The sequence below is a fragment of the Syngnathus acus genome, chromosome 3 (genome assembly GCF_901709675.1).
Source record: "Syngnathus acus chromosome 3, fSynAcu1.2, whole genome shotgun sequence".
Classification (NCBI taxonomy): domain Eukaryota; kingdom Metazoa; phylum Chordata; class Actinopteri; order Syngnathiformes; family Syngnathidae; genus Syngnathus; species Syngnathus acus.
In genome coordinates this window covers 14,495,905-14,511,038 of record NC_051089.1, presented here as the reverse complement: position 1 = coordinate 14,511,038, position 15,134 = coordinate 14,495,905, and the positions used below count along the sequence as shown (strand labels likewise).

Here is a 15,134-nt window from a genome sequence, read left to right as displayed (position 1 = left end):
TATTGATGTTTCAGCTCACAAGAACCCAACTTTGAACTAGAGACACATACAAGATACTGTCTCAGCATCTCTTAGCCAATAAATGTGGGTGAATCCACTTGTCAATTTTCTATATCATCAAATTCCAAACAATTATGTTAGAATCTGTTTATTTACAGATTATTTACAGCCTATTATGCTGTTTCTTGTCAGTAATCACGATTATTCAAGAGTATTTATTTGTGAGGAAATTGCCCTGTTTAATGTTAAAAAATATTGCTTTAATGTTAAATTGCTATTAATGTATTTTTTATTTGACATCCATGCATTAAAAATAAATTAGAAGTGTACTCGCCTAATTGAGTACTTGAGTAGTTTTGTCACTGAATATTTATGATATCCAATTATTTAGAGGACTTTTTCTTTTTAACTTTAACTTGCGTCATTCGAAAGTAATTATCTTGAGGATTTTTTTTTTTAAAAAAATTTGAAATACGTACTTTGCGCACCCCACCTCTGCCTGACATGAGTCAGTTGTGACACCATACAAATATTATATCTCATCTACTACATTCACTTCATGCTGAGATATCCATATCAAACATGTGTTATACAAAAAGCTTTATGGTGTTTTTTTTTTTAATTTCAGGTGTTTCGGTTTCAGGTAACCCTGACGTCACCCCGCCTTGTCCCAGGATGTCTCCAACTTTTCCCAGCAATACCACAAGGAAGTCCCGCCCTATAACGCAACTGATTGGATTACAACTGAACCAGCCTGCTAATACTCGCCTCTGATTGGCTGCAGGGGCTCCTTCCTCTCTTCTGATCTGGCTTTGCGGTTAGGAGTCAGGTGGAACTCACCCCGTGGGAGAACTGGATAAAACTTCGTAATCATCCACGGGAAGTTGTTTTTTTCTCTCCCTTGCATTGTTGATGCTTTTATTAAAGAAAGAAGGAATTTAACAAACCGTCAAGTCGAAATGAAGAGTCTCAAGTATCGTCTGAAAAAGCACGAAGTTAACATCAATGTAAGTGGACTTTTGTCTTTTCCTGATTATTGCGATCGACTCCGTTTGTGATTGCCGATTTAGCTTTAGCTGTGTGATCGTGAACGAAGTTCACCACAAGGATTTAGAGTGTAGTTTAGACTTCTTCTCCGCCACTCTACGTCGACCTCGTTCCCACCGTGTTCTTTTGCAAACTAGCGATCCTTTGGAGAGCACCTGCAGTCGTTATGAGCCAGCCACTTGTTGTATGTACTACGCCAGCTCAAAATACACAACCAAACTTGACTGACCGGTGCTTTCTATATCTACGTGGATTCCAAGCGCCTATTTTGTTTAGTTTTTTCTTTTCTGTTTCTCCGGGTACACGCTAGACCGATTTATACACTGAAGCTTTAATTCGCATAATGTCAAGCTGTGCCGGCCTGATTCAATGTTCTGCCAGACTAGGACGGTGCATCTGTTCAATACCAATATTACCCGATCAGAAATGACGGCATACGGGTTACGTTATAAAATAGATGTATTGAATAAATCCTAACCTGGCTGACAAAAATGTTGTTTATCAATGTTGACAAGAAGACACTGTTGATCACGTTCAAAACTCAGATACGCTCCTATACAAGATACTGTTGAAAAACAGCTAGCATTTTTTGCTGGATGCCTTTTTAAAATGAATCATAATTATTAAAGGGTTTATATCTAACCATCTATCTTCATCCCTCTATATCCACTGATCGGTTGAGTGAACTACATTGAAACCTTCAACATAGAAGTCAGCGGCTCCATAATTAGTTGGTAGAAAAATCTAAGAAAAACAAAACTAATCCATCCATCCATCCATCCATCTTCTGCCGCTTATCCGGGGTCGGGTCGCGGGGTCTGTCCAGCGCGTCCTGGGTCGTCCCAGGGGTCTCCTGCCGGTGGTGGGACATGCCCAGAACACCTCCCCGGCCTCGGAGGGACAATGTTTTAAGTGTTTTGCTTTTTCCAATTTTAAGGCATTAAAAACACGATTAATTTCAATAATGTGCAAAAAAATCTGTCATATCACATGGACATTTTTATAGATAATTGTAGGCCTAGTAATTGCTAATTTATGTTACATGGGTCAAACCTCACCATATAGGACGCTGACATGTCTCACCGCCATCTTTCTATCGTGGATGCCCAAAGGAGAATATGCTCTATGACTACAGTATGTGCAACAAATGCAATGTACTTACTTTGTCACTTGAGGGGTCATTTGTGATGAATGACATTTTCTTGCACCTCTGCTAAAGGATGTGGTGGTAGACTTGCAACGTGTGGTTTCTCTTTGGCACCGTAGTGTGCATGAGTCAAATCGTGCGCTTCGAACTCAGGTCATTGCATTCTATTAGTTCACCACTACATGACATAGTCCCTTTAACCAGGGTTATGAAATCATAGGCATTCATCGCAGTTATGCTCACCCTTCACAGGCTGGTTATAATGAAGAAAATACACATGCATAAACGGCTTGGTACTGCTCAGCTCCAGAAAATTGGTGAGCCGTGATTGGTTGTGACCCGAGACCTGGCAACTGTGATGTCATTTTAAGTCGATGGCAAGTGGCCAAACGGCCACCCTCTGAGATGGATAAAAACGTGGATTTGGCCTGTTTAATTCATATTCCACTAATATAACATTAGAGCATCAGAACACTGGGCCGCACAGAACATAGTCACAACGAAAATTTAGGCGTTGACTTCCACCTTAATGAAAAGGCTGAATAAAAAAAAAAACCAATATATTATTTGAAAGTTTAGTCGAATTCTTGTAGGTTGAAATGTGGACATTTTTCAGATGACTGCTTGACTTGCTGTTTGTTTTCATAGTCTGTAAAATGAGATGGAGTGTTAGGGCTGGCCTGCCTCTGCAAGTCGCACAGCGTGTTTTTTTCTTCTTTGTTTCTGCCATGCTTCAAGTCAATGCAGTCACTGAAAACTTCTTCTGTGTTGCACCACAGAGCTTTTTGTTTTGCCGTGACTTTGTATCTTGGTGAAATGGAGTTAGATGTCGCTAATAGTATGTTGGCTTGGTGAAACAGACTCACCCGACAGCACCTGAGGCAGAAATCTTTCTGTCAAATCGAAACAAATGGATATGTTTAGTGTGACAGAGCAAAAGTAGTATTTCTTCTGAACAAATGCACTAAATGTAAAAAAAACAACAACAACATGTTGAATTACAAGTAGAATTTAATGATGGATCGAATTTAGCCAACAAGTTACTAAGCAAGTTATTAATCTTTCAAACACTTTGAAAAATAGCCTTTCTATAGCATTGCATAATATTGCAGTGACATTACAATCTATTTAATTACATTTATTATGGCCTTAATATGAGGTGCAGGTTCATTTTAAGACAAACAAAAACAAAACATATTTTAGTCCAAGAGTGTCTCAAGTAAACTGATAAAAGCCAGTTTGTCTCACTGTGTGTGGCTGTACGCATTTAGTTTGAAGCAAATGGTGTATAGGTTGATTGATTGATTGATCGATACATAGTGACGTACGTATAAGTACATCAGTGTTAAGCAGTGATAATTCATGTGTCTTTATCCAAAGTACATTTTAAAGCCCCATACAACATCCGTGGTTTAAGGGTGCCGTGTTGGCGATAGAATGTGTGGGAGGGTGACCAGTCTGTGTTTTTAGGATTATTGTCTGGCTCTTTGGGGGCCAGCCATGAGGTCATCTCCAGTTTTACCCGTCTGCGCTCCCATGCTGTGCAGGCCGGCAGTGGCATGCTTGTAGTGTTTTTACCCCAACTCATTAGATTTGTGTTGTTTTAATATTCCAGGCATGTATCTTGTCTTGTCCTGTGGATGTTTGTACGCAGTAGCAAATATTTGAGAGTCCACCACTGCTCATGGATGATGGTATGCGAGAGGGCTGAAGCTCGTTGACCCACTTTGGTCAGGGCACAGCCGATATCATCTCTACCAATGCACACACAGATGCCTACATACCATATGTTGAGTATTAGGCGTGCTCGGCAGCAGTGGCGGCAGGAACCAGTTCTGCTGATGAGCAGCAAACTGTTGTGACTTGGCTCAGACTAAGCCTCATCAAGCTGTGCTATGGCCGTTGTTGTTTTTCTGTCTTGGTGGATTAAATTTACAGGACAAGTGTTTGTTTTTTCTTTCACCTGACACTTGTGACAAATTTGTTTCCTGCTCCTTCTTGGCATGGGAAAATCTTTGCGGGTCTACACGAAGAAAACAAGTGATAGTGTGTTGAAAACATTGTCTGACCAATTTTCGTTCTACTAGAATATAATCTGCAGCATGTTATTTGGAATTGCAATGCAGCCAGAATGTGTATTGCAAAGACTTTTTTTTTTTTTTTAAACTTGGCACGATGGGATAAAACAAGGCAATTGTATCCCATGTTCAACATTACACCTTATCATTACATCTTATTGCTTTTCAGAAATTGTGCTCGGTCTAAATGTCAAATCAGTCGTTTACAGACCATATCACTATTTCTTTCCCCTCACAAATAAAATAAACCATTCACCCTTCAAACAGGTCAAGTTCCCACTGATCGTTGTAATCCTTGTGGAGTTTATTTTTATTGCCTGAATGTTTATTGTACCACATAGCTTCTCAAAAAACTTGGCAATGTGTGTGTACTGTTATGTTTCTTAAGACTGGGTGGAGATCTCTCTGAAATGTTATTTGTCACTCACAGGTCCCTTGTTATGTGTTAGGCAGGTTCGTACACGCTTGTTCTCAACTAATCTTTATCTGCTGTCAAAAGAATGTGTGAACATAGGAATCGAGGGCTCTCCCTCCTCTCAAATGTCTTTTCTTATTGTTTTTTTTTTTATGTTCGATGTGCTAGCCTCTTTGAATATATGTGTGTGTGTGTGTGTGTGTGTGTATATATTGGTAAAAATAGCAATAGGCACTCTAAACATATTTGAGCAATTAGTAAGTATCTATGTACAATACGTATGTGTATTTATAGTGGCTCAATATCGAATCAGCAACTTCCCCTTCAATTCCATATTGATTCAGCAAATCCTCTCTCAATCAATTGATTCATCTTTTCACCCTCAGTGGGGGAGGCACTTTGCATATGACTTTCATAAAATTTGGAAAGAAGATCAAAAATCATGGTGACAAAAGCTAAGAGAACGCCCAAACGATTGCCTTCTACTTCTGAATCTGACGTTAAATCTGATGTTTTTAAAGTGCGTATTTCCATGTTGTCTCATCTCTTCAATTAGGAGATTTGGAGCAAAAAAAGAAATTGTGTTCAGATTGTCTTCCACCATTTCCAACCACATCTCAAAATTTGAAGAAAATCTGAAAGGTGAAGGGAAAAATGTAATGTACAAAATGGGGATTTTGAAAATGAGTCCAAGCTTGACTTTTTGTACAATATTTTTTTCCCATAAAAATGCGAGTTGTACTTCAGATAAACTTAAAATCTTCATGGTGTATTTTTTGATCGGTAAAACTCATGCTTAAAAAATACAATTGGTCTCTGTATTGGCCCTGAACAAAACATATAGGTCTAGAACTAAATAAAACATTTATCCGTCATTACTATTATTCACTAAGCTTTGAGGCCTAGAAGGTGTGAATTGGCTAATCCATTAGGGATAAATTTAGCTAATAGCATTATTTTGGTATTATAGTAGCTTTTGTACAGATTTAACAATAGTCCTCTATTCTCACAATATGTGATCATGAGCAAGGTTTATGCCCATTTTGACTGATTAAACAGATTTTCTAATCTCCACCTTTGCACAACTGTGTTATTATGACTTTGGCATCTTAAGTCTCTCTATTGGAACACTGACATGGGCAAAGTTCACTTGGCTTGGCCAAATGAAAGACTGATATTCCCTCTGGCAGTGTGAACCGTAGAAAGAATCACAAATCTCAATAGTGTGTCCCAAAACGTAGGGAGCCTGGGGCCTCGTTTATCAACATGTAAAAGAGTGCGGAATGAATGCGTACGAGCATTTCAACATGTAGTATTAGATTTGGACTGAGGAATAGGAACGTATAAATTCAAGCACAATTATTCTGTGCACACACAAAATTATGTGGTAACTTCAAATTTTTATCACTATATTTCAAGGATTAAAATTTTGAAGAAATGGGGAAATAATTACTGAACTATTGAACCACTATTTCTGATTGGTGCTTCGAAACGACAGCATTTTTATTTCATTTTATTTTATTACACGATATTGATGTGCTGTTCCACCGACAGTCTTGCCTGAAATATTTTTTTTGCATTAGTTCTTGAATTAGTTCTTCTTCATTGGCACTTGAGTAGGGTGATCAATTGCCAAGAGTTGAGTTTTGGCACGATAAAGCAGTATATAGTATATACTATATGGGAGTTTAAGATCAGGGGATGTTTGAGAATATTTGCCATTTTCACATGTCCTGAGTGTGTTAGTCACCTAAATGTTGAACAGAGGCTGTGATTTACCGAAGTCAAATTCCTTGTTTGGCACGCTCAAACATGGCGAATAAAAAACTCTTGAATCTTGAATCTTGAATCACACAGCTGTAGCTGACACTCTCTCTCTTGAAAGGAATTGTGAAAACTACAGTACCCCCAGTGTCTCTCCTGTCGGATATATATTGATTTAAATTAAAGCTAAATAAGGTAACTATAATATTTCAAAGAATGAATGATGTCCTTACAGTGTTTGTCCACTAAGTAGAGCTGTGACTTCATTTAAACCTCAACGCTTCTCAGTAGAGACAACTACAGCCAGACCTGTTTACAGTAATGGGCTGAACGGAGCATTCCAACAGGGCACTGTAATTTTGTGAAATTAACAGTGACTCAACATGTTCCCATTTTAGATTAACTGTCTGTCATATGTGCCTGACAACGCGTGCATCGTTCGGCTAGCTTTTGCTTACTTTGCATTGATAAGGTTTTAAAGTTGTTCCACCTGCACAATGAACTACCACCAATTTACAGCAACCAGAGGTATCTCAAAACCCATTTATAATTTGATTTATTTTTATTTTAGTTAAACAATTAATAATAATAACCATATTTTCCAGACTATATGTCGCAGTTCTTTTCATAGTTTGGCCGGGGGTGCGACTTGTACTCAGGAGCGACTTGTGTGAAATTATTAACACATATCATTTCACATGGCATTTTCACACTAAAACGCAAGAGGGCGCTATAGGCCTCTGGAATAATTGGAACTGCAACTGACGCTGAGTCTGACGTAAACGACGTAGAAGAGGAAGCGCCGCATCTTCAACTTCCGGCGTTAGCGGAGTTGTTTATGAGTGACACAGAGGATGAAGATTTTGTTGGATTTAATTATTTCGAGTGACATGGATGGTTCGATAAACTTGTTAGCATGTTATTTATGCTATAGTTATTTGAATAACTCTTACTATGTTATGTTAACATACCAGGCATGTTCTTAGGTCGTTTATATGTCATGTAACGTTAGCATACTGTGCAATTATTCAGCCTGTTATTCTATTTTTATTTTAAATTGCCTTTCCAGATGACATGTCTGTTATTGGTGTGTTGGATTTTATAAAAAGAATAATCCCCCAAAATGCCATTTATACTCCAGTGCGACTTGCATATGTCTTTTCCTTTATTATGCTTTTTATGGCTGGTGCAACTTGTACTCCGGTGCGACTTATAGTCCAGAAAATATGATTACTTACCGTAATTTCCGGACTATAAACCGCTACTTTTTGCACAAGCTTTGAACCCTGCTGCTTATAGTCCAGTTTCATGGGTTTTATGGTATTGTAAGAGGATTTGTTTTGGTAATAATAGTAATATTCGAAATGAGGACATTTCATTTAAAACACCTGTTTCTTATAGTCGGGTGCGGTTTATGTATGGACGAAACAGGATTTTCCCCTAATTTTAGCCAGTGCGATTTGTATTCTGGTGCAGAAATTACGCTACATAGTTTTTTGTATTCCTAGATTTCCCTTTGTTTAAAAATTAGACAAATACTGGAGAGGAAAGTATTGTAAAAAGCCAAACGTAGCTTTAATTCATGGATTTTTGGAAATTATGAAAAAATGAAATTCTGCATGTATTCTTAGAAATGATCGGCCCATTAATCGTAATCATCCCCCTCATATCAGCATTGGACTCCAAAAATGGTTGTGCCCTACTCTTGACCCCACATTCTCCTGCCTTGATTGGTTGTATTGCATGCTACATGCCCGACAGCTGCACAGTTCAACTGCCAGGTAGATGTCGCTGCCCAATGGTGGAGGGAGAGGAGGGTGTAAAATTGAAATGCACCCAATGAATACTTTGCATGGCAACTCTGAAAACAGATTGATTGATTTATGATTTTAGGAATAGGCAGATGCAAACAGATTTATGACAAGCAGAATATTTGGGGTAAGAAAAACTTTTTTGTGAACTGTATGAACAGAACTTGCTCTCACTGTGCATAATGAAATGATAAATGTGACCAAAATCCTAACAAGAGATGCAAGTGGAATGTACTGATGACGCCTGGATCGAGCTGTAAAAACAAAAAAGCGATGTGAAAATTTATCCCCCTGCCCTAACCCGGGCAAGTCGTTTATACAAAACCTATTTTGGCTACAGTTTGAGAAGCTTTATAACATTTTGATGATATGATTCTATTTTGTTTTTATAGCCTGGTGACAAGTACAGTTAAAACCCTAAATTCAGATAGTTTAATCTGAACTTGCAAGACCAAAATAACTAGTGTTTGCCTTAAAACAATTAACATTTTGGTTGCAGACTTACTGAACCACTGTGAATATATCGTCTCATTTCTGTATTAAATAATATTGTTTAGTACTTATTTCACAGCATGCATACGTGACTACCCTGGCAATGTTACTTGGGCTCACATAGTTTCTGGATATTGCTATGACAGGTTAGTTGCATAATGTTATCGTGATAGCTCCGATACGGCAGGGATTGGGATCTTACCGCCACAGTATAGTGCACCAATAATCAGCATGTCACGTGGTTTTTCATGAGGCAGGAAGCTATGTTAATGCAATATTCATTGGTTCCAGTGATGATAGAATGTAGCAACTGGGGATTAGGGTCTATTTAGGTATCATCACAGACCAAGTGTGGAGTAGTTATACCCTAGTGTGATACTGACCAGTACCCAAATTTGTAGGCATTGGTTTTATTCATCGTCCTAAATAGTCAATGCGATTTATTGTTACTGAACATATTTTTGAAAATCATTACCGTATACTAGACTATGTAATATTCATGACTTTATCGATAAGAAACTTGTTTTAAGGTGTTCTCTTATTAGTGAGAATAGTGTTTGTTTGTTTGTTTGTTTGATTATTGAATAATCACGTAGCAGAAAATATTCTAGTAGGAATATTCTGAATTGTTGTAATAGGAATAGAAACAACATCACCTTTTACAACTCTCTTAATCATAGAACTTTTAAGTTAATTGATGTTTTGATGAGACAACCATTATACCTGCTGCATTGAGGTGATGGGAAAACAGTTTGAGCTGATACCACTTAAATCGATGACCAAACTTTACCCAGCTATATGTTTGATACTTGAGGTGGGGTATTTGCAGTATCATACCACAACAAAAATGGGAAATGGTACCCCCGGAATATGGTTGTGGCCAAAATTAATTTGTGGCGGAACTCTTCAGCTCAATGCATTTGTGGGAAACACTACTTATTTGGCTCAGCCAATCACGGACAATTTGGAGTTTTCAATAAACCTACCATGCATGTTTTTGTGGGAGGAAACTGGAGTAGTGACATTATTTTGCATGAATTGTTCGATTTGACAGAATGCTTAATTACTATGGTCAACCCTAGTGCATGTAGTTGAGTTCAAAAGTAACTAACTGTTTGATAGTGGTGGATTAATAATGTAAACCGCATTATTTGAAAATGCATGATCACTAATACTTTGTACAAGTGCCTTAGCTTTTCTCGATCAAACTTTGACATTTCATACCACGTCACGAATCACAAATAGATACATACAGTATGTCTACGATGATAGTTTTCACCACCATCTCCATAACCTTGTGAAACCACATCTGTAACATCAGTAGTTTGGCAGTATCCGTATACATATTAGCCTACAGTTTTATGTTTGTGTCCTGGCAGGAGGCTGTTATGAGATGACTGGTTTTCTATTTGCTGCCAGTGATTTCATCCTTCAGGACATTAGAGACCCGTCAGTCTTGCTGGGAGAGAGGCAGGAAACCAAGGTGTCGTGAAGAGTTACAGCCTGTATTGAGGGCTTAATAGCACGAGTAAAGGATGACAGAAGTCTCACGCTGAAATATTTTCAGGCAGAAAGAATGTGTGAATAGTTAAACACCTTGGGTGTGTCAGGTGATGTTATGCAGCAAAGGTCAGTGTGTTTAAATAGCAACTTGATATGCTGACATGCTACCTTTAGATGCATGTAAACAAGACGTGTATTATTGCTTTGTCCCGCCAAAACAGGTTATTCGTATTTAACTATTTTAACTTTTATTGTGATAATGCTAGCGCATGCTTCTGCCTCACGATTGAGGAGGCAGTATCCTTTCACCGTCTTATGCTAAAATGTTTTTACTTGGGACGGACGGGCACAGCAATCTTTAGGAATTTGCATGGCTCTGTGGAATGGATTGTTTAATAGTGTCTTGTGCAAGTTGAAATGTTTGCTTTGTTTTAACACATTTGAGTGTTGGTGAATGAAATTCCCAAAATACATGCTCAATATGCTGTCGCTCTGATGTCCCCACAAAAGTATGACCAGTGTTGCGATCTAGTCATAGAACAAATTAAACCTGAGGGTCAAAGTACGACATGTCTATTAGATTTATCATACACAATTTCTCAAAGTGTGTGTTGTATTCCTCTATATCCTCAAAAGCAACTAACTCTGGGGTTGTATTTTGCTTGCTAACAGCTCTATTATTACCTAGTACATAAACAGAGTGACAAACAAATACACACACAATCAACTCATGTGAGATCTTTACTTGATGTGCTCTACAGTATGCTGAGCGGCTAGGTGCCATTTTGGCACCTTGGTCTCCATGCCAGGGTGAGCAGCTTTCGTAAATTGACACCCACTTCTTAATATGACCTGTCATGTGGAGGATTGTGCGTGTTGTTGGATCTCCGAGCTGCTCTTTTTACACCACTCCTGAGGAGAGGCCAGTAACACGAGTCCACTTTGACCCGAAAATTGTCTCAGTTAAATACTCATCTCGTTCACTCTTATTTTAAGCGTGGACGTTTCACTGACTTTTTTTCCACCGCTCTACATCGGTGGTGGTGGTACTACTGGCGTTTCAGTCTCAGACGGCTGGTTGTAAAAAGGCTGACGTTTAAGCCTGCTATCGGGAACTCGGACGAGGGGGCTTTGTAAAAGCAGCTCTCTTCTTTAGCTGAATGGGTCAACAGTACCTTTGCCCAACTAATACGCGATGTGTGTAAATGGCAGGACCCTTTCAAATGTGCAAACACTAATCCCCCTCTGGCCTTAATATTTCAGATGGAAACAAGTAAGGGGTACACGGTGGGGGGTGGTCATGTACGCAGTGTCTTTGGATGGACTTCTTTCATGCTGGGCGTGGTGACTCTTTAGCCATTACTCATGGTGCAGTAATGTGCAGAATGTATTCTTGGCTCCTGTATTCCAATCAGTCACTATAGAAAGGTTTGCAAGTCCAAAAAAGAGGTAGCCAGTCTACAGGCTGTCTGCACCACTGCTATTTACCAGGGGGGGGGTGATATTTTAAACCGGAGAGCCCACATATTTACCCCACTGAGCTTGACTGACCTTGCCATTTGTTGGGGGTTAAGACGCATGAGACCACAGACAGTGAAAAGAAGCTGGGAAAGAGAGAGGCTTTGTAGATAAGCAGCCTGCTCCCTGTGACTGTAGGCAGCCTGAAAGCAGTCCAGAGAGGAGAAGGAAGACTGTCAAAAAGAAAACTGAGTAAGGCGACTCATGTAAGGTTTTGACGAGCGTAGCGGAAGACATTTGGTGGTGTTGAGAAGAAGCCAAGCTGAGCTGACTTTCCCCCCCGAGGAGGAGTTGCAGTTGCCGGCCGGGGCAGGTCCCAACGGCTGGCAGGGGCTGGCCCGACTGCTTCTCCACCTCCATTTCTTTCCTCCTCTTCCATTCTTCCTTATCCTCCCTTGAAGAATCGACTGCTGTGCAGTGCTGAACTTACAGGCAGAGCCCGTAAGAAACCCAGGAATGCTCGAATGAAGAACACTCCAGAGGATGAGCCTTTTATGAGAGGACCTCTGCTGCAATTTTGATCCCTTTTTTTGCACTCACTGGTTGGGTGCATATAGGAAAATAGCATCCCTTCTCCCCCTTCTAATTGTTTTTTGTTTTTTTTAAACCGGAACGCTGGCAACCTTTTCGGTAGCGCGGTGCAAGGACCAGCTCCACTCACCCAAGATGAGCCGCTGGCTGAAATGCACGTCCATGCACTTTGTAGGTACTTCTTTCTAAGAGCAACTAGTAAATGCTGTTTTTTGTTTTATTCAATGCGTTTCCAATAAAATTAGAGCTAGACAAAACGGTATTTGAACTTTGATTGGTGGCTTGTTGGCAGCCAAATGCAGCAAACAAGTTGCCATTCTCGCTTGCCGTAATGCACTTACCATAAAACGTATGACCGTATTTTCTGATTTAATCCGGCTTTGTGCTGGGGCTTCATATAACACTTTTGATTTGCATAAAATAACCCCCCAAAAAATTGCAGATCTTAATCACCGATCTCCTTTACACTGTTAAACTATGTTCCTGTCAACAACTGTCCAAGATTACATCTCTGTGTTGTTATTGTCAGAACACAGACTGGAACAAGCATGATGATCGGCTGATGAAGGCAGTGGAACGAGGGGAAGTGGACAAGGCGGCTGCTGTCCTGAGCAAGAAGGGCATCATCCCAACCAAGCTTGATGTGGAGGGACGCTCTGCGTAAGTAAACAGACACACACTTTTCCATACTCAGACAAGCTCACGCCCAGTCACCGTCTGTTGACATACAGAAGTAGAGACCTTTACAAAATACTTCAAATATTCATTACCAATACACTAAGAGCAAATTGCTCCTGCTCATATCTAGAAAAAATCACATTTGTTCGCTCAGGTCTTAACTGTTTACTCAGAAATATTTCCTTATGACCTCAAGGCTTGGTCTCACTTACTGACACGCTCAAAATTGCAATAAAAGCCTGATAGTTATGGAGAAGGTTTCACTTTAAACGTTCATCCAACTGCCTTACATTTTTGCTTAACTGTTGGGCACTAGTAAAGTGCTTTATATATATCCAACTTGTCCCATTAAATGGCCATCTGCCTCTGGAGGTCAGTGTCGGAGTTAGTCAAAAGAATGTTTGCGGCCTCTCGAGGCTTGACCACACTGGCCACGGGCTTTTTGGGTAGTTCTCACAGAACTAAAAATTCAGCTTTGGTTTGTTGTGGGTGTTCACTACATCAAGTCAGACAGATGTTTTGCTTCAAATGAATCTATTTTGGGATCAGTTGACATCGTGCATGGCATGTTTTATTTACATAGTTACATTTTTGTTATGGAGCCTCCCAATTTTCTGCAGAGAAAGACAGGAAAACTTGACTCCACGTTTCATGAAATGAAGTCACATGACCACCCAATATATTGCAATCTTTGGCCTCTTCTAGGGTCAATTTGGAAATGACTTTAATAGCTTATCACTATAGACCCTCTAATCCGACAAATATTTCCAGTCTGTGTAATTGATTTTCATCACTGTTGCACAAAGCAAGAAAACATTCAGTCCTGATCTCAGATTTATCATAATATTGTGCTCGAATGTATTCGAAGTGAATGCTGTAACCCGGACCTCATCCAGTTGCTTGGTCTGCCCCAAACAAAAATGAACCACAACTGCTACTCAGCAAGTCTACATTTAGTTCAGTGTGCCACACACAGGCAAACACGTGTCTATAGCAATCTGGCTGCTGCAAAAGCCAGGAAAGAATGTCGAATGGTGACCGCCAGTGGTTATTAAAGACTTCTCTATGGGGGAAACACAAACTGCTAATGCATTAATTCAATTTGTCGTAATTTGTTTGTCAGTCTGTACTTGTTATTAATAGGGGTGTTCGCAAGATGGATTAGCATTGTAATTACTTTAGGCGTCCAGCTGAATAAACACAGTTAATGCCTGTCATGGCATGACTTGTGTAATTCGCCACACCGGCTTAAAAAAGTGCAGATGTGACCGCATGCTAACAAGGAGTCATCTGCAACAATCAATTTGATAGCTCTTGAGATGCTCACTTGTTCAATTTCACACATACTTGATTGTGGTCCCATTGTTATTCAAAGATTAGCAGTCGTTGTTTTTATTATTTTAACAACAATATATGACTGTCAATGTTGAATTAAAGACTTGGGGCCATACTGTATTCGCCTGTGGATGTCATGATTGGGTACTAAAGGAGCATCTCTGAAAGGTTCGGTCGTTCACAAGCAAGGATTGGTGCTATCATCTCCGATCAATAAGTCCTCAAAAGATTCAGAAAATCTGGAGAAATGCCACGTGCACTCAGGAACACTTTAGAAAGCCATTGTCAGTTAACACAGTTAAACTCTTCCATGCAAAGCGAAAGCCATATGGGAAGTTCTCGGAACGTTTTGGGCCAACCTGCTGGTCACGCGTCAGAGCATTTTTGATGGGAAGGGGGGAGTGCTTTAGTGACTATGGCATAAGTCACTTGCACAATCTGGTTAAGGCACCATAGACGCTAAAACGTACAAATGGATTTTGGAGCAACATATGCTCTTTTTTGCGGACGTCCCAGCTTATTTCAGTAAGACAATGTCAAGCCACAATCTGTATGTGTTACAACAGCGTGGTTTGAAGTGAAAGAAGGGGTTGTGCAATACGGACAAAGTTTCATATCTCGTAATCTTTGCCAGATATCTCTAACGATGTGATAACAATGTATTCTGGGTTCACTTAAAACTAAGCTTTTTTTTTTTTAAAGAAAAATCTAAATATTAATATGATACAACACAAGTGTTTGTTGTCTTTGCGTGCGTTAACTACATTGTGTGTTTTTCTGTCCATGCATTTGGCTTGATGAATTGCGTACGTAGA

General features: G+C 39.5%; 1 protein-coding gene across 8 annotated transcripts in view; it reads left to right on the top strand.

Moving 5' to 3' along the window:
• Window positions 1-803: 803 nt before the first annotated feature.
• Window positions 804-15,134, top strand: part of uacab (uveal autoantigen with coiled-coil domains and ankyrin repeats b) — a 28,239-nt gene continuing 13,908 nt past the window's right edge. For 5 of the 8 annotated variants that reach the window (XM_037246865.1, XM_037246871.1, XM_037246870.1 and 2 more), the window contains exons 1-2: window positions 804-1,007; window positions 12,836-12,966. In XM_037246865.1, the coding sequence (XP_037102760.1) occupies window positions 960-1,007; window positions 12,836-12,966 (179 nt within the window). In that variant the 5' untranslated portion in view covers window positions 804-959. Of the gene's footprint in view, window positions 1,008-10,243; window positions 10,384-11,795; window positions 12,478-12,835; window positions 12,967-15,134 lie in introns of those variants that run through there. The other 3 variants (XM_037246868.1, XM_037246869.1, XM_037246867.1) reach the window with 3 other exon arrangements.